The sequence below is a fragment of the Solea senegalensis genome, linkage group LG3 (genome assembly GCF_019176455.1).
Source record: "Solea senegalensis isolate Sse05_10M linkage group LG3, IFAPA_SoseM_1, whole genome shotgun sequence".
Classification (NCBI taxonomy): Eukaryota; Metazoa; Chordata; class Actinopteri; order Pleuronectiformes; family Soleidae; genus Solea; species Solea senegalensis.
The window spans coordinates 22,864,334-22,886,527 of record NC_058023.1 but is presented as its reverse complement, the minus strand read 5'-3'; the positions used below and the strand labels follow the sequence as shown (position 1 = coordinate 22,886,527).

General features: G+C 40.0%; 1 protein-coding gene across 2 annotated transcripts in view; it reads left to right on the top strand.

The window, feature by feature from the left end:
* Window positions 1-22,194, top strand: part of ano2b (anoctamin 2b) — a 59,179-nt gene that overhangs the window by 14,485 nt on the left and 22,500 nt on the right. The window contains exons 5-21 of one of the 2 annotated variants that reach the window (XM_044022769.1): window positions 6,067-6,165; window positions 6,326-6,477; window positions 7,394-7,448; window positions 7,554-7,605; window positions 9,644-9,699; window positions 9,977-10,024; window positions 10,732-10,796; window positions 10,948-11,082; window positions 11,641-11,801; window positions 12,464-12,546; window positions 12,666-12,752; window positions 13,724-13,807; window positions 18,058-18,132; window positions 18,312-18,513; window positions 21,128-21,239; window positions 21,383-21,440; window positions 21,550-21,650. In XM_044022769.1, coding sequence (XP_043878704.1) covers window positions 6,067-6,165; window positions 6,326-6,477; window positions 7,394-7,448; window positions 7,554-7,605; window positions 9,644-9,699; window positions 9,977-10,024; window positions 10,732-10,796; window positions 10,948-11,082; window positions 11,641-11,801; window positions 12,464-12,546; window positions 12,666-12,752; window positions 13,724-13,807; window positions 18,058-18,132; window positions 18,312-18,513; window positions 21,128-21,239; window positions 21,383-21,440; window positions 21,550-21,650 — 1,625 coding nt within the window. The remainder of the gene's footprint in view (window positions 1-6,066; window positions 6,166-6,325; window positions 6,478-7,393; window positions 7,449-7,553; window positions 7,606-9,643; window positions 9,700-9,976; window positions 10,025-10,731; window positions 10,797-10,947; window positions 11,083-11,640; window positions 11,802-12,463; window positions 12,547-12,665; window positions 12,753-13,723; window positions 13,808-18,057; window positions 18,133-18,311; window positions 18,514-21,127; window positions 21,240-21,382; window positions 21,441-21,549; window positions 21,651-22,194) is intronic. The other variant, XM_044022770.1, reaches the window with a different exon arrangement.

Here is a 22,194-nt window from a genome sequence, read left to right as displayed (position 1 = left end):
TACTGTGTTGTTCCAATGTACAGAATTAGCCACTGGTGTATGTGTGCCTGTGTGTGCTGGCTAGCAGCCAGTTGGCAGTGGTGAGTCTGCAGGCTAGTATTAATCAGATTGTTGACAGTTTGGCCATGGAGCCTAAACCAGGATCAGATTGGCTGACTAACCAATAGCCCCTTATCTCATCACATGGACTGAGGTATAGTTTGAATCTGCTGGAGCGAGCCGAAGCATGTACTCAGATATCCTTCATTTATCTATAGTGACAGGTAGTCTTACAAAACAACAAATATAATTACACTCCTTCCATCACCGTGGAGCCTGATGTGGTGGGAAAGAGAAGGAACATCGACTGCATGTTGCTCGTTTTGTCACTGCCTCTTTATATAATAACACAATATACACCTCCATAACTGACTCAACTTGTTCCAATTTGTCATCTTACATCTTGTGTTTAAAGCATTACCTTTGTAAACTGTACTTATAAGAATATGGATAGAGTCCTCTGGTTTCCTCAATGAAGTCAATCAAAAAGACTCGACAAATGTTTAATTCCCACTTGTAGGACATCAGTAAACATTTCCCTCAGGTGTAAATTGTCTTAATCATTAGATTCCGGACATATTTTAAAGCATATGACATCAACTTTGTAAATTATGTTCCACTTTTTATAATATATACTTTTTAACAAATATGAGAGGACAACAGTGTGATTGACAGCTGGTGTCATCCAATAGGAGCCAGGGTTCAAGTAACGTTGTTGAATTTTCTTTTGCATAACGTCAGTGTGGCACCAGCCAAGTTGCAATTCTGAAGGCTTCAAAACAGGGGTTCAGATTCTTTGAGGGTGACATTTCCACACTGCACACAGGAAGTGATTTGTCTTATGTCAAGACAAACAGACGCAACAGGAACATTACGCCAATAAAGTGAGACGGTTGGAATATGACTGAAAACTCAAAGAAGCACACATGAAAAGATGTAAATTCTGCTGCTCAAATAACCCAGTTGTTTAGCGGCTTGGTGGGATGAATGCCTATTTCTCTCCACCTTCCCCTGTGCTACCGCTGTATACTCACAAACACTCCCTCAGTGATTGTATTGCTTGACAGCCCATTGTCAGATGAAGGACACAGCATAGAAATAAGCGTGTTGTTTCTGTTGATGAAGAGCAAACAGGCAGAATAATACCGTCGTCAACAACAAAAATCAACAAAAGTTACGCACTGCAGCTTTAAGTGTTGACCTCTGATAAAACAGGTCAATTAAATGTGTGCCAAAACGGTTTTAACGGCCATTGCAGAGGGATTAAGGATAATCTAAGATTAATTTGGTTATGTGATCAACCTCAATTGTTCTTTTACAAACAAACTGTATGAAGCATATCTAAATCATGAATACATTGATCACTGAATAACCAAAATAAAGGTCCTCATCCAGGTCTTGGCACATTAGCCAGTCCATGATGTGTATAAATGGACGTCTAAGCCATTGACACAAGGCAAAAAGTGCTGTTAAGATTTTCAGTCAGGAAAGGAATCAAAAAGCAAGGATGGATACGGTGACATATTGGATATACAATGATCTGAAATGAGTGTTTTATGTAATATTTCTAAAAAGGTAACCCAAACATTTTTGATGAAAAACATAAAAAACAAACCCAGTCTATTGTTTTTCATAGTTAATGTTCAAGTGCTGCTCTGAATGATTCTGTTTGTGTCCAACCTGTTTGTCTTCAGATTAATTAGATGCTGGGGGGGCTGTTGCTTAAATGTCAAACTTGTTGACTGTGCCAGGGGATTATTGAGCTGACCTTTGATCTCTCGGGGACATCCTCTTACGGAACAATTTTAATTAAATCAGAGGTAGATGTTAATTCAAGAAGTGGAGCTGGGACATCTGAGAAATTCAGTCTGTGGGGGCTTGGGAAACAGAGCAGTCTGAGCAGGATTAAGTGTTTGGTAAGACTTCCATGCGGTAAAGTTTGGTCTTTTTCCAAAAATAATGCTTTACCACTTGTGTCTTTACGTTACCTGCGCAAAAAAACATTAGGACTGGTCTCTTTCTCTAGTCGATTTCACTAATGCTATAATCAGCCAGAATGTTTATTGAATTTTTACTGCACACTTAATTCACGCAATACAGTACAGTTAAAGAGTGTAGCTGATATACAACCACCTTAACTGTGTACAGTACAGTATAACCAGGCTGATCCATTCATTCAACCTGCAGGTCTCCTGGAGATCCTCTAATGTCAGCAAACCCTGTAGCTTCCACTTATAGCACCTTTCATGCTGCTTCTCTTTGTGAATCTCCTTTGTCTTAATTCTGTGTGTGTGATCCATTTTTGCCCCCCCACACTCTGTCTTTGTTATTGTCTCTATCTCTATGTCGTCTCTTGACTCAGTTTTTCACTACTCTCCATCCGGCCAACCCTTCACACAACCTATCACCGTCTCCTACTCCGTACCACTGTACCCACCCATAGACCCCCCGGCTGAGTCCTACTTACCCCCCCCACAGAGATAAAGAGCAAATTGAAAATCCCCTTACTAATTAACCTTCTCCAGGCTGAGAGGTATTTATATCCTCTGCTTTTTGATGAAGTGATAAAGGGAAGAGAGGTTGAGGAGGAGGAGGAAGAAGGAAGCGAAGGAAGAGGAAGAAAAGGGGGTGACAGAGCTGATAAATGAATGTCTGTGAGTGGGTAAAATATAGTGGATTATTACATGGAGCCACCAGGATGGATTTAGAGAGTACATTTCTGCTGGATTAGTGCATGTGTGGTCTGTGTTCTTCCTGATTAATCTGTGAGCAAGCATTGTTACTGATAGCGGGTAGTCGCTGTTAAGACTGAGCAGGTTTTTACTTCCCCATTAACTCACTGTCTTAGGGCTAACAGCAACAGCTTTACAAAAAGATCTAAAAAACATGGTTGTCACAGCTGGTTTGGAAAAGGACTTAATATCACGATTGAGACATTTCAAACCCACGTACACTGTATTTGCCAGATCAAGAGGAAGCAAAGACATTCAAGGGAAGTGAGGTCAAACCTTTTGCACAAACCTGTGGCTTCTTAGTAATAAAAAAAAAACAAAGAATACACCAAACGTAAACTAAACAAAAACAACATAACATGACACAACAGCATCAAATCCAGACTTATTCTACATAGTTACTGACGCCTTCCATGTTAATAAAGTAACCTATGAGCATGTGCAAGTGTCTTGAAGTCTGATTTGAGGCACTGATAACAGGCCGGCAGGTTAACCAGCAGGGAAATTCTAAAAATGGGAGTGTAATTTGACATGGAAAACAAAATTGTGAAATGGGGTGGTATATGTTCTAAAGACTAATTAGGGAGTTGGGGAACAGGTGAGTATGTGAGGCCGGAATAACGGATCGCTATAAGGCAGAAGGGACAGGAGAGTTGATAATCTGGAAGAGGCAGATGGAGAGTGAATGATTGCAACCGTGCTTTGCTCTTGTCCTCACTGAGGAGGTTTAAAATACATCGATGTAATCACCCAAAAGTGACAATGAGCACCAAAATAACTATAATCTCCACATTCTGCACAAGCCGCAGCTTCCGTGAGACTGGGAATTACTTTGACAGAACAAATTGTTTCAGTTGAAATGCTGTAAATGCGAATGTTAACCACATTACTTGGACTTAATGCACTCAAGTCTGGGTCATTATAGAATGACAAAGGCTCCACATAAGAGCATTTTTTGCTACTTCCCATTTCTTATTTGAAATGCTTTCTTTTCAAGTACAGTTAAATGTGCAAGTTGGAGTGCCATTTCAGTCACGTGATTACTAAATGTTCTTTATTCACTGAGCCTATTTTTTAAATGTGTTCAGGTTTTTTTATGCACATATTGACGCAGAAAATGGAAACCTGCAGTTAACGCTACTATCTCTCTTCATCGCTTTCTTTACTTTGACGCTAAAGGTTGTTTTTCCATTGATTCAATTCAATACGAGGTGAAAGAAATACACCCACAGGCTGCCTTTTGATTACATTTGTTTTATTGTAAAAATGTCCCATTAAAAGTACAGTGGTAAAGGTAAGATGGCTTTACACTGCACTGTGTCCTGGGGTAGGACAAAGGGAGCGTGGATGTGAGAGAGGGAGAAGATAATGAAACAAAAGAGGAGTAAGAGTGACAGTTAGTGAGTCAGTCAATCACTCAGTGAGAGTCATGCCGGTGGCAGAAGGTACAGTAATGTACGTGAGGGGGGCGGGGGGAGTGAAAGATGTCAGGAGAGTAGGAGTCGAGAGAGGAGAATGAGGATCGTTTCAGGTTTCCATAGTTTGAAGTGCCACCTTTATCTTTTCACCCTCGCCCTCTTACAGAAGCTGGTGGGGGTCTGAGGAGGGTAAGGTTACCTGGCTGTTGCCTCCCGCCAGCTCTGCTGTCTTTCATTTCTTGTTACACTCTCTCTCTCACAGTGCAGCCCAGCTCCATAACAGCTACTGCTGTGCTGCTTCGTATGTTTTAGAAGACGAGTTTTCCCTGATGTACATGTCATGTCCTCACATTTCATCCAGTCGCACAGGGGGAGAGGAGACTCTGTCACTTTACTCAGAATTGTTCAGAATTCACATGCCACTTAATCGTACTTGAAACCTCCAATTACCAAATTTTGCAAATGCATCTTAACATTTAATCATAATTAGTGCGTGGGTGCTGGGATATGATTCATTAACACTGTGAGTTGGATGAGTCAGGATTAGATTTTTCATCTAATAAATACATTTGGCGGAGATGATTACAGAACAAAAAAGTAAAAATATGTCAGTAATAGGCTGCGGTAACGAGATCAGCCTCAGGCTACATCCATCTTTTATAAAGACCATAATAATCCTGCTGGCGAGTCTGGCGAGCCAAACTGATTCACAGCGCTTGGTTTTGCCGGATCTAAGAAGGACTGAGGCCAATGTTGAGATCTGGAGGAATAAAAGCAGCTGAGAAGCAACTGACTACAGTTGAAAGTAGAAGAAGTCTCTCCTGCTTAAACAGACTCTGTCGGCTATAATGGATTGTGAAACAGTTCTGACAGATGGTCTGGTAAACCAGTAATACACTGCCGGCAGTCTAGCCAAACAATCTGGTGACATCATTTTTATTCGGAAACTTAAACCCAGACGTTATGCAGTGCTTGTACACATAGAATATGTAAAAAACACAATATTATTATTATAGTTTCCAAATATTAAACATGGAACAGAACATTTCTGTGTCCTTTGCCACAGAAATGTTTGGTTACTGTTGTAAAGGTGAAGCAATAAAAAGACACCAGTAAGGACGCATACTTTTTCCTCAGAGCCAGTGTTGTGTTTTATCACAAGAAGAAAAAAATTGCTATTCTCTGCATCATTTATGCCATAAATTACTTTGCCATTATAGCACAAAAACCTTCCACTGACAAACACGAACTATGTCATTTTTGACATCAATGTTACAATGACACCTGTACCTATACTTCAGGAGTTTATGTAACCTTTTTGTAATCAGTGGGCTCACACTCTGCAGTCTCCATTTATTTTCTGACAGTAAGGACATAAAATGAACAAAAACCACAACAGGTTGAAGTACTCTTTCCTGGCATATCACAGGCAGGAAGGGGACGAGGTAAAGTGACGGGAGATGTATCCGTCCCACATGTCTGTCTGGTAAGACAATAGGCAGCGAAACAGATCATGTGGAATTATGGACATTAACATGAATTACAAAATAATAACTGGTGTTGTTACATTAAAAAAATGTATACATGACTAGAGTTGTGACTACAGTCACTGCAAGAAATGGAAATACAGTTGGATTTGCTGCTGTTGGCTCTGCTCTTCAGGTGCTCCCAGGCTTGGTCAAGCAAGACATCAGAAACCATTTCAAACTTTGGAGCCTGTTAGACGCTGATGGACGGCCTTGGTGTGAGAGTAGCTGTGATTGGAGTGTGACTAATAGATTGTGGGCAGCTGGCTGTCAGCTGATTACAGCTGGGGTGTTATGATTGCTGTGTCCTGCGTGAACAAATGCAAAGCTTGATTTTTGTTTGTTTTTCAGTTCAAGGCCCATGGCCCCAGCTTCACTCGGCTCCATGCTCCCTGGCCAGTTCTCTGTCGAGAGGCTGAGTTCCTCAAGATCAAAGTACCCACCAAAACGGTAGTATCAGCACCCGTCAGAGGGATTTTATTTTGCAGTCAGTCAACACAGACATTGTGTTTCGTGGTTCACGTGCAGTCGATGAAATCGAAAATACAAAACCACTTGTGTGCAATTAAGCACAACAGCGTCTTACACAATATACCGTTTGTTTCACCAGAGTTACGAGCTTAAAGAAGAAAGTGGTTTTGGGTCCAGGATGAGCACGGTGTGGAGGAAACTGAATCAACCTTTCCAGCCCAAAGTACCACAGCAAGACCATGGACGCACCAAATTTCTCTCACACTGCTTCTCCAGGGACAAACTCCACCTGTGAGACACGCACGTAAACACACACACACACAAAGTGGTCATGTCAGCTATGTATTTTACAACATACTAAGCAATTAGAGGACAGCAAGAACTGCATAACCTTTAGGTGTAAATATGACAAGATGATGGATGAGTATGTACATACTATTTACATAGACTTTAGGGGCCGGTTCAGGTTGTGGTATTAATATCTGTCCTGATTGTGTCTCCTGTGCCCATTTGTGACCACATCTACCTACATAATTCAGTGTATAGTGATACACACGCACATCATCTCTATTCACAAGGACAAATGTTTTGCTTTTAACCGGTCTGATCTGAGATGAGTCTGTTGTCAATGTGTGTGTATATGTCCGTGGGTTTTTATACATTTGTGTTTGCAGAGGTAGAAAGAGTACTGAAATATTCTTCTCGAGAAAAAGTAGCACTATTTTAATACAATTTTACTCAAGTACAAGTTAAAAAGTAAAAGTTGCTTTGTCACTTTTTTAACAAGGTTAGAGAGAGAAATTAAAGAGTCAGGAGGTGCTGAGTGTATCAAAGCCCTACTCACGCAGCTGTAACATTAAAAAACATTTTCACTGTATTCATTTCATTGTATTGAAGCTGAGAAGTGTAAACAACACTATGATTTCACCATGAATCTGCAGCAGCTCAGAGGACGTCAGCTGACGTCATTGCATCCTGCTCATGTAAAATAACACATTCAGGACACATTAAGCGTGTTTCACGCCTGAACTTAAAACTATCCACATGTGATTGGATCACTCAGGATGGATAATACCAGGTCTGAACAGAGACAATCATATTTAGGTCAATCTCTTAGCATGAAACACAACAACTAATAAGGCATATTTTGGTGTTAGAAGTAGGAAGGATACTGAAAACCTGTGCCGCTTTTTTTTTTTTTTTCCAGGTACAACATCACATCTAAAGACACGTTCTTTGACAATGCTACACGGGGCAGAATAGTAAGGGTTTCATTTATATATTTCTTTCTGTCTTCATCTTCATTTGTATGTATTTGTACAGTATGGCATTGAAACTGAAGTCTAACATTGTAGCATCTCCCTTAGGTGTATGAGATCCTGAGACGAACAGTGTGTGTGCGGACCTGTCAAACCATAGGTGAGGAACTGTGTGTGTCTGGAGGAATTATTGAAATATATTCCAGCCCTTTATTTAGCATATTTATGCGTATAACACTTTTAAGCTGGCCAATAGTAAATTAATTGGACTGATTCTAGATGTAAATAGCCTCCCACGGGCATAAACAGTTGAGACGAGCCAGATTTAATCCATTATGTTGTTCCAAGTCAAAAATGGTGATAATCAATGATTTTATTAATGACTTTAGAAAGTGAAACCCTCCTGTCAATAAGTAAAAATAGCAGAGTCCTGTTTTAGAGGAAACCTTGTGAAGTGCTGGCATTGAAGCCTTGTTTGACAGATTTATGAGCCTTTGTAGGAGTTGGATAATTTGTACAGTCAAATATCTTGACTGTACAAATATGTACACAATAAGTGTGTCACACTGATGTGATGTCAAGCCAGATCGAGTATTATTCCAAACCTTTCTGATCCGCACTGTACAGTTTGGTGGGGCTTATTTCGACTGCAGGTGTCCACTGGGATGATAAGAGATGAAATCAGAATGAGAAATACTTTATTAATCCTGGGGGGGAATAGGTTTATAGATGTCATTATTACTGCAGTTGTGATGTCACTTGTTTGTTAGCAGCCATACAGTACAGATTCCAAAAATGGTGATTCATAATACTGTATGAAACATAAAAAATGAATCTGTCGTCAGTCTGCTTGAAACGTTCAGTGGGTGCACTAGTGACTGTTTGTAAACATCCCTGGCGATTTGCATCAAGATAAATTCAGCATTTGCTTTAGTGTTTACTGTACATATATATCTGTACATTTGTATGACGCACAGCAGCTGCCTGTGCATTTATGAGACCCATCAGCTCCATATAGAGATGGGCTGAGACCCAGTTTATTTCCAGAGTCCACCATATGTCTGTTTGGCTTTGCCATCACAGCAGAAGGTCTCAGCCAGCGGGTACTGATGGAGCTGCGGGGGGAAAGAAGGCAACAGAAGACAGAGCTGCCTCTCTGACCTCCCTCCCTTTTTTTTTTTTTTTTTCTTACCAGTACGGCTGATGTACCAATTTGGTTACACACACACACACACACACATCTTGCACTCCGCATGTCTCTGTTGCTCTCCTCCATCTCCCGTACAAGTGGGTCAGACTTCTTGGGTCAGACTGAGATTGAAGCAGGGGCCTCTGAGACTTGTGGTTGTTTCGAGGTGGTTGTGTGAGCATCCGTCCATTTGTATGTCCAAGAGTGCATGTGTGTGACAGAGAATGTGAATTGATGTACTGGACATTAATATCACAGACAATCACACAGGTCCCAGTCGCCTTTCATGCAAACATATTTAATTCATTGGATGTCATTTGACGTATCAATGTCATCGCTGCACTTCACCGTTCGGGCCATCACCTCCCACAGGTCACTTGACAGAGACTAAAAGTGGCACTTGAACTACAGTAGTCCCAGTCGCATTATCGGCTTGCTCTCCACTTGAATCTATCTATATTTTAACTCATCGCCACATCAGACCCTTGCACTTTGTGCTGGCATCTCCTATGTTGAAGCTGCACCCTTGTCTTGTATTATAATACATTTCTTACATTTATCACCTTTAAAGTTTGTGCATCACATGCAAAGTCCATCTGCAAACAGCCATTCGGCTGTAACTTAATCTGTAAGACTATGTCCCTTCATTTTCAAACAGAAACAACAAGGAGCCACACACTCAACTCAACTCAAGTGTGTCTTTGAACAAGTGAGAGTCTTCTTCAAGACTTCCTCTGGAATTCATAAAATATTACATCAAAGGTGTAGCCATTTGGTGCTCACTCCTTATTTGTAGTTGGGTAAAAGTTTATGTGGTTGTTTGTCGATGCCGGTGACTCAGGCAATTTAAGTTTAAAGACACAAAATGAATTCCTAATACGATTCAGATCTGTCATCTACATAAAAGGCATATAAGAGATTTGGTTATTATTTGGATGAAAAAAGCCAGAGAGGGAAGCATTTTTTCACATGGTCTATTTCTGTTTTCTTATGTCTCTGTCTTTTCCAGGCATCAGTACATTGATTGCTAAAGGCGTGTATGACGCTGCATTTCCACTTCACGATGTAAGTGTTTATGCATGTAATTACCTCAAGATGCTGTTTCATATACCTTGCAGAGAATTTAAACAGTTTTTTACATTTCATGGTAAAGTAATCCCACTTATAGGTACTGTAAGTGTGAATGGGGGAGAGACTTTATTTCCCTGAAATAAAGTGATGCCAATGAAGATTAGACAGTCACTCTAAAATCTAAATGTTGTTGTCTCACCTGCTCCACATCTGTGTGCTTTTTTTTTGTAAAATCTGAGCAAAGATTTCAGCTTCCCCTCTTGTTCCACAGGGCGACTTCAGGATCATGGGACACGATGAAGAGAGGAATGACAGACAGGTACTTTGCCTCCTCTCTTTTCCTCTTGCATCCTCTTCTCCATTCTTCTGATTTGTAGGAGTAGGAGTTTTGTGCATTTGCCTGCTCCAGTGCTTCAGAAAGTGACTTGCTAATATAATGTGACAGACGGAAGAGACGAGACAAAAATGAACTGAATCTCTTCATCTGCCTAATCAACTCACAGATTGAGGTTTAAGTTCAGTAAACATTACTCTGCTGCTCTGCACTGACTAACTCATTTTTCAAAGGAAAACAAAGAAATCTGGTCTCAGTCAAGATAAATGAATAAATGAAGCAACTTCCCTGTTATCGCATGATTCATTATAATTGCATTAATGCTGTATATAAACCATACACCTTATTGTGGCTGCATCATGTGCCTTGAGCACTATAGTAGCCAACAGCAGGCACTAATGGTGGGTATTATTTATTAAGTACATTCAGACACATGTTCTTCACAGGGGCAAGGAAACGCATGAAATATACAGAAAGAAATGATCTTCATGCATTACAACATTATTTAAAGTGCTGCTCTTTGTCTTCATCCACTGAGGTTTAACTCGACCAAACACAGCATTTCTGCCTCCAGATCAGTTCTGCCTCCAAGGATTGTTTGCTGATTTTCTGCCTTCTGCAATTGGTAAACCATCAACGTGATAACACACACCCACACTGGCCCCATCACTCTGTTCTGTTCTCTCTGTCAGGTTCTGCATGAAGAGTGGGCCAGATACTCAGCCTTCTACAAGTACCAGCCCATCGATCTTGTCAGGTAATGTGACTGCAGCACACAGATGTGTGAAATTCCATCACATTACAGTACAGTCGCCACCTCATTTCATCACAGCAAGGAAATTAACATCCTAACTCTTCTTTTTTTTTGTTTCAATGTCTTGTGTAAATTCTGCCCTCTGACCCCACAGGAAGTATTTCGGGGAGAAAATCGGCCTTTACTTCGCTTGGCTCGGTGTTTACACTCAGCTGCTCGTACCAGCCTCCATAGTGGGGATCATTGTGTTTGGCTATGGGGTGGCAACACTGGATACTAACATACCCAGGTCTTTGCATATGTACACACATACACACTTTTTATTCAAATTATGTGTCAACAAAGATGAAGTAACACATTTACATTTCACCTGATTTGAACTTTAAAGAGTCTAAAGCTTCAGGCAATTTGATATTTGCTAGTGTCCACCACCGTGGTAATGTTATGCACACATGCTTGTACACACACAGTAGACAGGGATTGCCCAGATACCTGCTGTATCTGGCTTTAGTCATTGTTGTGTGGGAGGAACACAGAAGGGTACAGCTGGCAGTGAGTGTGTGAGTGTGTCCTAAAGCACATGGCTCATATTGTAATCTGCAATGACTCTGAATACTATGAAGCTTCTATTGTGCTCATTTGTTAAACGCTCCATTAATTACAAATGGTTAAATGTAAAAAAAAAAAGGATCTTTTAAGTGGGACAATATCTATAAACACAATTCACACACACATGCATTTAGTCCAACATCCACTGTATATGATGTATTGTATACTGTACCATGGTATTAAAGTTGTCACATGACGGCGCTCTGTGACTGAAGTCTTGAATCCTCCCCGTCCACAGTTTGGAGATGTGTGACGAGCGTCTCAATTTCACCATGTGTCCCTTGTGTGACGGAGCCTGTGACTTCTGGCAGCTCAGCACTGCCTGCGGCACGGCCAGGGCTTCACACCTCTTCGACAATCCCGCCACCGTCTTCTTCGCCATCTTCATGTCTCTGTGGGGTGAGATTATGTGTCTGCGTGAGTGTGTGTTTCAGTGTGTGTGTGCTCAATGAGAAGTTCCTCTCTCACCTCAAATTCATGTTATTATTGGAGCACCGAGGTGAAACAGTATGTTTGAGGTCAATAGATGCAAAAATGCATTACAATTAGGATTATGAAAACACAATTAGCAGCACAAACACAGTAGTAAAACAAAACCGGTTGTTATTTAATGCTCAGATATGTGTAATTGTGACAAAAAGCAGTTTTAAATGGTTGCTCATTTTGAAAAGGTAACAACTCCTGAAATTATGATGATATTGATTTGACGTTTGTTTTACATGTTTTTATTTACTATATACTGTATATTACTAGAGATGTTCTGACAATACAACTAATAGAAAGCCAGAAATAATCAACATACTAAATGCACAATGTACACAATTGTGATATCGAAACTTAAAACTTTCAATGCATGTTCACTGAGACTGCAGTTACCTAATGTGGGCTTTTCATTAAGTTGATGTGATTCCTATTTATGTCAAATTAGATATAAATTACACTTAGGGTTAGTGTAGGTTATTAGTGTGGTTATTAAAAACACATGTAACCGTGTATGTAAAGGTGATACTAATTCTTAACTAATAACGTTGATATTTGTGTGTGTGTGTGTGTGTGTGTAGCGGTGCTGTTCTTGGAACACTGGAAGCGTCGTCAGATCAGTTTGAGCTTCAGCTGGGATCTGACAGGCATCGAGGAAGATGAGGTACACACACACACATGCACTTACCTACAGCTCACAATGCTTTTAATTTTAAACCATTGTGCACTTAAAAAGGATGACAAAATGGATGGATGTAACGCATTCTCTGGTTTCAACCACAGGAACATCCAAGGCCCAGATATGAGACAATCCTTCTCAAGAAGAGACAGAGGAAGCAGAAAAAAAAGAAACAGAAGAAGAAGAGTGAGGTAGGAAAACACTGGTTCAAGACTACATTTCAGCCTGTTTACTAAGACCACAAGGGTTTAGATTGTTACTACTATGAAGAAAATGAATAATTTCTTTTCATATTTACACAATGCCTCTTAACATTACTGGTGGGAATTACGACACTGGTTTGAAAAACACCACATTTAAAATTACAATCTATGCATACCCATAATGCCCCATGGTTATGTAGCAACCAGAGAGAGAGACCCTGGTATCCACTGTATATGTGTAATCATGAAAACTTTTTACCTGTTTCTGTTACTGTTGGAGTCAGATCATTTCTGATGATGAATTGATTTCTAAGACAGAAATTACACTGACACTGGCAGGAATGATGGCAATAATCTAACGTCTGGGAATGAACTACATCTGTAAATTGGGTCAATCACATTGGGTCCCGTTGGCCCACATACACTTCTCTGTGGTGAAATGTGGCTTCCTACTACAAGCCTGAGAGAAATAACCAATTCACATGATCCAAGAGCCGTGCAACGCCATCTCAAAACCCGATTTCAGGACAAAAGCATGAAACCTGGAATCATGCTGGTGTGTGTGTGTGTGGGGTGTATTTTTTAATAAAAGAGCATCAAACAGGCAAGTTCAATAGTTGATGATATAACGTTGTTTAAGGTTTGACTGAGACTTTACTCACCTGATTTGCTTTGTGTTGGAAGATTCATCCTAAACAAACATTTAAATATTAATTTATGTTACAGGGACATGGAGACCGAAACCTGGTCCTAATGAGTGAGAACCTCATTTCTAAGTAACTGGTTAACTTTAGGGCTAAGATTTGGTTTATGGTTAGGTTAAGGTTGGGGTTATAAACTGGCTATGGTTATTTCTGTCCAAATGAATGCAAATCAATGCAGTGTCTCAATAAGAACAGCTGCGCAAACTGGTGTGTGTGTGTGTATGTGTGTGTGTAAATTGTCCCTCTGTCTTGCAGCCAGTGAAGCAGGAGGACGGGACAGTGACAGGGAAGGACAGATGGAGACAAAAACTACTGTCTGCCATGGCTGAAGGGATACCGGTAACCCCTCCCCTTCTCCTCCTCCTCCTCCTCCTGTCTTTCCCTTCTTCCTCTTCTCCATCTCCTTTTCGTCTTCTTTCTCCTTCACCTCCTTTCCCCCTCTCCTCTCCCCTCCTCTGTTTCCCTCTCCTGCAGGCTGCTGTATATCTGTTCTTCTCTTCCTGTCCCATCCTCTCGCTGCTACAGTCTCAGCTGCTCAGGTATTTGTCCGTGTAACTTTCTGTGCATTTCATCAGTGTCAATCCACAAGGCTCTTTCTTTCTGGGATCAAAAGCTTGAACTAAAATCTGAAAAGGATTGGAGTGTTTCACAGAGTCAAAGAAAAACTCCAGGGCATTCTCTTTGAAATGAAAAAAATAAGCCTTTCATGTTCAACTTTTAAAACAAACATAATACAGTCGCCTTTCAGCCTCAAGCCACACCCTGAAGACCATTCCAAAAATGTTTTCTTCTACTTTTTTTCTGGTTGGTCTGTTGTTGAATTGACAGAAAGTTCTGATGGAATGATGGATTTTTTTCAGCATTTCTAGTGGTTTATCACTGTCCTTTTTTTTTTATGAATGAATATGTATAATTTATAATAATGGACATTACAATATAACACAATCAACTTTAATCCAGAGATGTGACTATTTACAGTAGTTTTGTTGTAATAAAACCCATAATGGTTCTTATTGGTAGGTCATGAGCGACATATTCACGGTGATGCAGCTGCTTTGGTTTAGCCCTCTTTTTGTTTTTTTAAACATGTACATATACTGTGTAGTTTAGAGTACACACAGATCCCTCGTTCAGCACAAGAGCAGATAAAGACAAATAAAAATCAAGAGAGACAGCAATTGAGGTAGAAAAAGGTTGACAAATTGAAAGTCGGAAAGCTAATGTAAAGTCAAGTCACACCAGAACCTTCAAAAACTTGGTAGTTAGTGATGACTTGATAGGTCACTGGTTCCATTTTCTATATAATGTAAAACACACTCAGTTGCATGTGCCTGGTCATATATATCATATATGATTCAGATCAAAACAATGTGACACAAAGGTGAAATGTTGAAGGGTTATCCTTTATTATCCACTGTGGTCTCAGTGGAAAAAAAAATGTTGCCTCTCAGATTAGATCAGACCTTTATCTATGAGGTTTGGCCGTTGAGTGATTCAAGCAATCAACCAGATTTTATTCATAAACACATTTCAAATCCAGTTTTTAAGCATTTGTGTCATGTGTCCTGATGAGATTGTCAGGAATGTTGAGTTTCTCCAACAGTGTAGGGAGGTGGGAAGGTAGTATCTCCTGTGATCCATCTGTGGGTCCTAACCCAGTCTTTAGCATCCTATAGCACATGTTTATCCAGGAAGTCTTGGTCGAGAAAGCCTACGATGTATAAAGGATCTTTCAAAGTTTTGAATGAGACACATGACTACAGGTTAACTGACAGGCCAATCAACATCATAGTAATAACAGCTGATGCTGATGAATTAGTATAAAATCATTGCCAGCGCTTCATTCCTCCTGTAATAAAAAGTGTAATCCTGTGGACATGTACATTCATCAAACAGTGATGTAATAACATTAATAATGACTTTGAAATGACTAATGCTTTGCTGACTCACCGTTTGGGTCCAGCGAAACCCCTAAAAATGGAACAGAGCCATTGTTCATTAATGCCATTAGATACTTTCTTTTTCCACAATGACAAGTCACTTTGTCTCCTGGGGGGAAAAAAAGTAGTCATTTTTGCTACTTTGGCAACCTTTTGTCTTTAAAAAAAAAAAAAAAGTCCAAAAATTATTCAAGACAAAGAGACAAGAAGGCAAAGACAGAGACCTACTACAAATAAATGGAGGGACTTGGAGAAACATAACGATGGAGCGCAGCACAGGGAGGGCGGTTGTGTGGGAGTGATGCATGCTGGGCAGGAAGCCAGGGGTAAGATTAGTGACCGTCACTATGGCGACACAGAACTAACTCTCTCTCTTTCTCCCTTTCTCTCTTTTCCTCACACGTACAAACAAACCATTTAATTTATTACCTGAGAAACTGTACTGTACGTTCACATCTAGAGGATTGTTTGCAACTGAAGAGTGTCAATTGTATTTATTCATTTTAATCAGTAAATATTGATTTCATTATTTCATTTGACTGTAAAAACTGTAACTGACAGGGGCCATATTTATATTGAACGATGACTTCACCGTTTTTAATCCTCCACAATAGAGCCTTTGTGAGTTTTGTTTGAGCTCTACATTTTTTTTTTGTTTGTGGCGACATTTCCGTGCTACACACAGCGCAACACATTTCATGTCACCACTAAGCAGATGACGCGCGGAAAAACTAACACACTACAAGTAAAGCGAAATGCAGCCAAAACGTGTTTCTACTGCCAAAAATAAACCTGGACGTTGAGTTTCATGACGATTTTAGCCTCACACAAACATGATACACTTTAATCTCTGATATTGAAAATGTGTGATCTGCCAACAGCGATCAAGTGCTCACTGAACAACTGCCTGGCTACGTGCCCGTGTCTAACACATAGCTTACTACTACTGTAGTACTGTAGAAAAAAGTCGAGACAACTCTGTTTCTGTCTCTCTCTCTCTCTCTCTCTCTCTCTCTCTCAGGACTGCGCTGTTGTGGTCATTACTCATTGGTCCACTGGGGGCAGTAGAAGTTCCACACTGGAACTTTAACATCATCTAATGAGATGTATGTGCCTGACAAAGACAACAATGAGACTGCACATCCCTATGTGGCTCTGTGAGGGACTGACGACCTGTTAAGGTCTACCTTCCCGCCTTTTGCCCTATGTCAACTGGGATTGGCACCAGTGACCCTCATGTTGAGGACAAAGCGGTAGAAGATGAATGAATGAATGAGTCAATGAACGTTTCACTCATCAACAGGCATCAGTGATGCATCAATTTTCACATCTGTTCGGTTGAACGTATTGCACAGAGGGATTGTACAGTATATAAGGACATAGTGTTAATGTTATGCAAACTACTTTTTGTATCATTGTGGGAACTTACAATCATCGCTCTATTATGGTCACGGACCCATTCTTTTCTGCCGTCTTTGTGTGCAACTGTCACGGGCCCCTCTGAAGCCAAATATAACATCTGACCCATTTACTACTGCTGCTCTCTCTGATGGCCGTCCCCACATACCTACTCCCTCTCACACACTTTCACTCCGAAGGTCTCTCTGTCCTTCACTAAGTCAAATTCCTTCAGCTTTGTAAGTTTAATACACTCAGTGGCCACTTTATTAGGTACACAGGACGCCTCATAAAGTATAACAAGAGGGTTTTTTGAGTCACCGTTTTGAACCAGTCTGTTCATTCTCCTCTGACCACAGCCATCAACGTGGCATTTTCTCACAGAGAAATGCTGCACATTTATATATTGCATTTCTTTAAAGCACCACACAGAATTAAACATAATGGAATGATTAATGCAAATGTAATCTGAAAGTCATTTGTCTGTGGTTAAATTGAGACATTAAATTGACTGTATATGTGGTTGGCTGGAAGACTGGCACAGTAGATCATATGATGATCGACGCTGATGATCAGTTTGTCTCAGATACATGTTGTACATGTTATTCTGATTTAAAGTTGTCTATATTTTGGGTTAAGCAAAAGTTGTTTTCCTCTGGTCTGTGAAGAGAGACAAAGCGAAATGAAGCTTCTATTGCATGTTGCACTGTGTCAGTTTATTCACTAGATGGTGCCATTGACTCAGCTGACACTATTCTGTGTGTGTGTGTGTGTGTGTGTGTGTGTGTGTGTGTGAAATTCCTCTCTGACTCTGTCTGAGCCTGTCCATGTTAGGTGTATGTGAGAGCATTTGCCTATAGTGGGGTCACATTCCTGAGGATGGAGAGATGCAGCATTTCTCATTGCAGAGATCAAACCTGATTCATTCAAAGACCGGACGGTCAAAGAGATGTTCTTTTGGGTCACATGTGGGTGGTTATGATCACAGTCAGCAAGTTGGAGAACATTAAAATGCATTTTGTTGCCAAATCCCTGGTGGTGGTGGAACCTTATACTGTGGTCTCTATTTTACACTCATGCTGTGTTTGAAAACCAGCGGAAAGGAACTTGAGAGGGAACTTCTCTTGAGGAGGCTTTTGGGTTCTGCACCTCAGATTTCCTGAAATGTTGAGGTCAAACAGTCAAACTGTGTGAGTGACTACAAATTGTACCTCTCTTTTCCTCCTCTGTTTCCCCCGTCCTTTCCATCAGACTGCCACAGACAAACTGACCTGGAAGGACCGTCTTCCTGGATACTGCATCAACGTTTCCTCAATCCTCTTTATGGTTAGTACATTCAAATTAGGTTAGTCCAAACCGCACGTATTAATGAAAACATAGATGTACAGTGACCTACATCAGTGTCTTCCTTGAAATAATAATCCCAGCCACTGTCATGTGACTGTCAGACGAAATTATGGTAAAGTAATGACTAATTCATTTCCCTCTTTCTTTTTTTGTTCCAGTTTGGCCTGACATTTTCAGCAGTTTTCGGTGTCATCGTTTACCGCATCACGGTGTCCGCTCTGATGGCGATGAGCCCCGACCCGGAGACCAAGTCCAACGTTCGAGTGACGGTTACAGCCACTGCTGTCATCATTAACTTAGTGGTCATTCTGATCCTTGATGAAATCTACGGCGCGGTGGCAGTGTGGCTGACTGAGCTAGGTACTCAAACACAAACTGTCATTTTTTTTTTTTTTATGTATGGTTTTTTGTGTCTTTGAGCTAAAAAAACTAAAAAAATGTGTCAATATTTACGGGAAAGACATGGTTTAGTGGTACCAACCATGTCACGTAACTCTTGGCAAGAGAACCAAGAGGTTTTTTTTTTTTTCCTAGAAGAATGTTCCTTGGAAATGTCATCAATCAACATTTAAGGGCTGCTCAAGATCAGGCAACATTTTTCTGAGGACATGCTTTAGTTTCATCCCAGGCCTTTTAAAACAAAGAGCAGTTCAGGGAATGTTTTTTTCATGGAATAATATTTAAAACTTTGACATATTTCAAAGAAGTTGAAGGGAATAATAATGAAGTTTGCAACTCACGAAATCTATATTTCTACATCGGGTAGTCATTCTGCATGTGTAAGTGTGAGAAACAGAAAGTCCTTTCTGCCTCTTACTGGACAGTTTGATGAAACTTTGATGTTTTCATGCTCCAGCTGTTCCATCACTTCTCCCCGGAGTTTTAAACCACATTTACATTCATTTTCAAAACCTCAGAAAAAGCGGAAAAGAATGTCAGACTGTTCCATCACTTCTCCCCGTGAAGGTTTTAAACCACAGTGTTACATCTCATTTTCAAAACTGGCATACAAACTGACCTTGTCAGGACCAGTAGTCCTCATTGAGACCAAAACCTGGTCCTAATGAGAACGTTATTTCTGAGGAACTGCCTAAGTGTGAGGCTAAGTTTGAGGCTAAAAATGTAATTGTGGTTAGGTTAATATTAGGGTTAGGCTTTAAATGGTTACTGTTAAGGTGAGGGATATGGCCGTCCAAATGAATGGAAGTCATCACAGTGTCCTAAGAAGAACAGCTGCACAAACTCTTGTGTAATGTGTGTGTTTTTTTGTGTGTGTGTGTGTGCGTGTGTGTGTGTGTGTGTAAGCGAAAGAGAGAGGGGTTGGGCCATGTGAAACCTGCCAGTTTTTTAACCTACTTCCAACTCACTGATCATGTTAGAACTCAAATTCAAAAATTGGACTGACAGAGTCACTTTTTTGAGGAACAGCACAAAAACCTTTAACATGCATTTTTACATCCGTACCCTAAGGGAACAAAATGTTATGTCTCTGAAAGCAAAAAATGTAATCGGACTTACAAAGGTGGACTCATTTGCCTCTGTCTCTGGCAGGGAGAGTGCAAACTATGAAGATGAACGTATTTCCTAAATACATTTTTCAATGTATCTCCATGTTCTTGACCAGATCAAAACTATTGACGCCATCATCTCTACATTTATACGAGCAGGAAAGAACCCTAGAATCTGTAGAGCCTCCTTGCAGCAGAGTAGACCATTGTCACTGCCACGTTAAAGATGACTTTCAAAGTGGTCCACTCTTCCAAAGTCAACAGCTATCTGCAATAACCACCTATTCTTGCTGGCTAGATTCGATGAGAGATCAATCAACCATGTGCCACTTTTGTGTTAACCCATTGCATTTTTTTTTTCAGTTATTTCCAATTACGGGACTTTTTACAGACCCACTTTCCAAAATTGCCTCAAATCCTGCCTAGTAGTGGTAAAGACCATAATACTCCCTGCTGATGCTTTGAAAAAAAGGCCATATTTTGTAACTGTATGACCTTGTTTTGCCATCAAATGAATCAATTGTTGAGAAAATTAGGGCAAACTGGCGAATTACAGACAACCCTTTCCGATCAATTTTGGAGAAAAGCTGTGAACTCATCCTCCTCTTGCACTCAGTTTAGCCTAATTCAGTTCAAGGTGCGACAAGGGCTCACTATTGCAAAGCTAAGCTCTCCAAAATCTACCTAAATACAGTAGAGGATAAATATAAAAGACACTCTTTCTCTCCATGTGATTTAACAAACATGTTTTGACTGTGCCCCAAATGTGATCATTGTGATCTCTGAACTACTTGATTCAAATTCCACCATCACCAGAGAAAAATAATAATATGACAAACATTCAAATGAGTGTAACATGCTTTCACTTATTGCAGGCAGCAGAATTCCTTTGCTTTTTTTTTTTTTAAAGTTTAAAGTTAATTCACCAGTCTGCAAATAAAATTATATTAGTGAGACTGATGCAACGCAACATTTCTCTTATCTACAGGCAGTGATTTTTTACCTCCATTTCTCATTATCCCCATAAACCCTTAACAACAAAAAACTCCTTTTGTTGTTGGACACAGACTAATAACAATATTTAACATTTCTTACTGTTAATTATGCCTTTTCCCCCTTTATTTATTCATCTATTTAAAATGTTATTTTTTCTACGTTTTATTATATTTTTATTATCTATTTTCTTTTTTAAACTATTATACCAGGTTGTCCTGTGTTAAAGGGGTCTGAGGGTAGACAGAAGGACTGAGGGAATCATGGGGGGGAACTTGTTATAATAACAAAATCATGCATTTGTATAATCCAGTGACAGCCAAAGCTAACATACTGTATACTGTACAAATGTTAAACTTCATGCACCATTTACCTTGCTCCTTTTTTCCCTCTCTTTCGTTTGCTGTCTTATAAAACAGTGACGTGTCGCCTCTGTGATACAGTTTCACTTTGTTTATTTGTTTTTTTTCCAGAAATCCCCAAAACAGATACCACCTTTGAGGAGCGTCTCATCTTGAAAGCCTTCTTACTAAAGTTTATGAACGCATATGCACCCATCTTTTATGTGGCTTTCTTCAAGGGACGGTAAGTCTGGTTTCAACTGTCAATTTTGATCTTTTTTTTTAATTGCAAAGGAAAACTTTTTGTCATTCACTGGAAAGACACCTAACGACACCAAAAAACAAACATCCCTAACTGAGTCTGTGTGGTACACTGTGTCTCCACAGGTTCGCAGGTCGACCTGGGAATTACGTGTATGTCTTTAACAACTATCGGATGGAAGAGGTTTGTTCTCGGTCTTTTAATCGGAGACTGTTCTCATTTTAAGTGAATGAGTAAAACATCAGCTGATGATGAGTAAGAGAATGAAATCAAGTGCTTGTGTCTCATTCAGTGTGCACCAGGAGGCTGCCTCATCGAGCTGTGCATTCAGCTCAGCATCATCATGCTGGGAAAACAGCTCATCCAGAACAACATCTTTGAAATTGGCATCCCGTAAGTACACCACAGAGAAGTAAGCCACAAGTGTAGCAGGTGTGACAAGCAGTGTCTTCAATATGGCACAAGCATATGGTCGTCTTCCACTTTCTCTGAGCATGAAGATGCAACTCTGTGTTTAACCTATTTTTGCAGGTTGATACCAATGAACTAGGATGGAAGTTTGGGCAAAATATCTAATTCACATTTTTTTTGACAGATTATTGTCATTTGATTTGCAGTTTAATGGTTTTATGTCAAGCTTTTGCTCTCCCACAACACATCCCAACAATAACTTCACTTACTTATTCAGATTATCTTACCTGACATGACCATCCCCCCACTATCACCTCATCCATCTTTTTCATTGCTCTGCATTTTAAACTTTGTATTAATTTTTTTACTCCATCCACTGTGTTGTCCATTTTATTTCATCTTAACTTTTTATCTTAACTTTTGTGTGTTTGATTTACCTCCTCCTTTAAAGTGACCTTAAGAAGGTGCTTAAAAATGAAATGTATTACCATTATTCTTAAGCTTCAATTCAAATTTTATCGCGTGA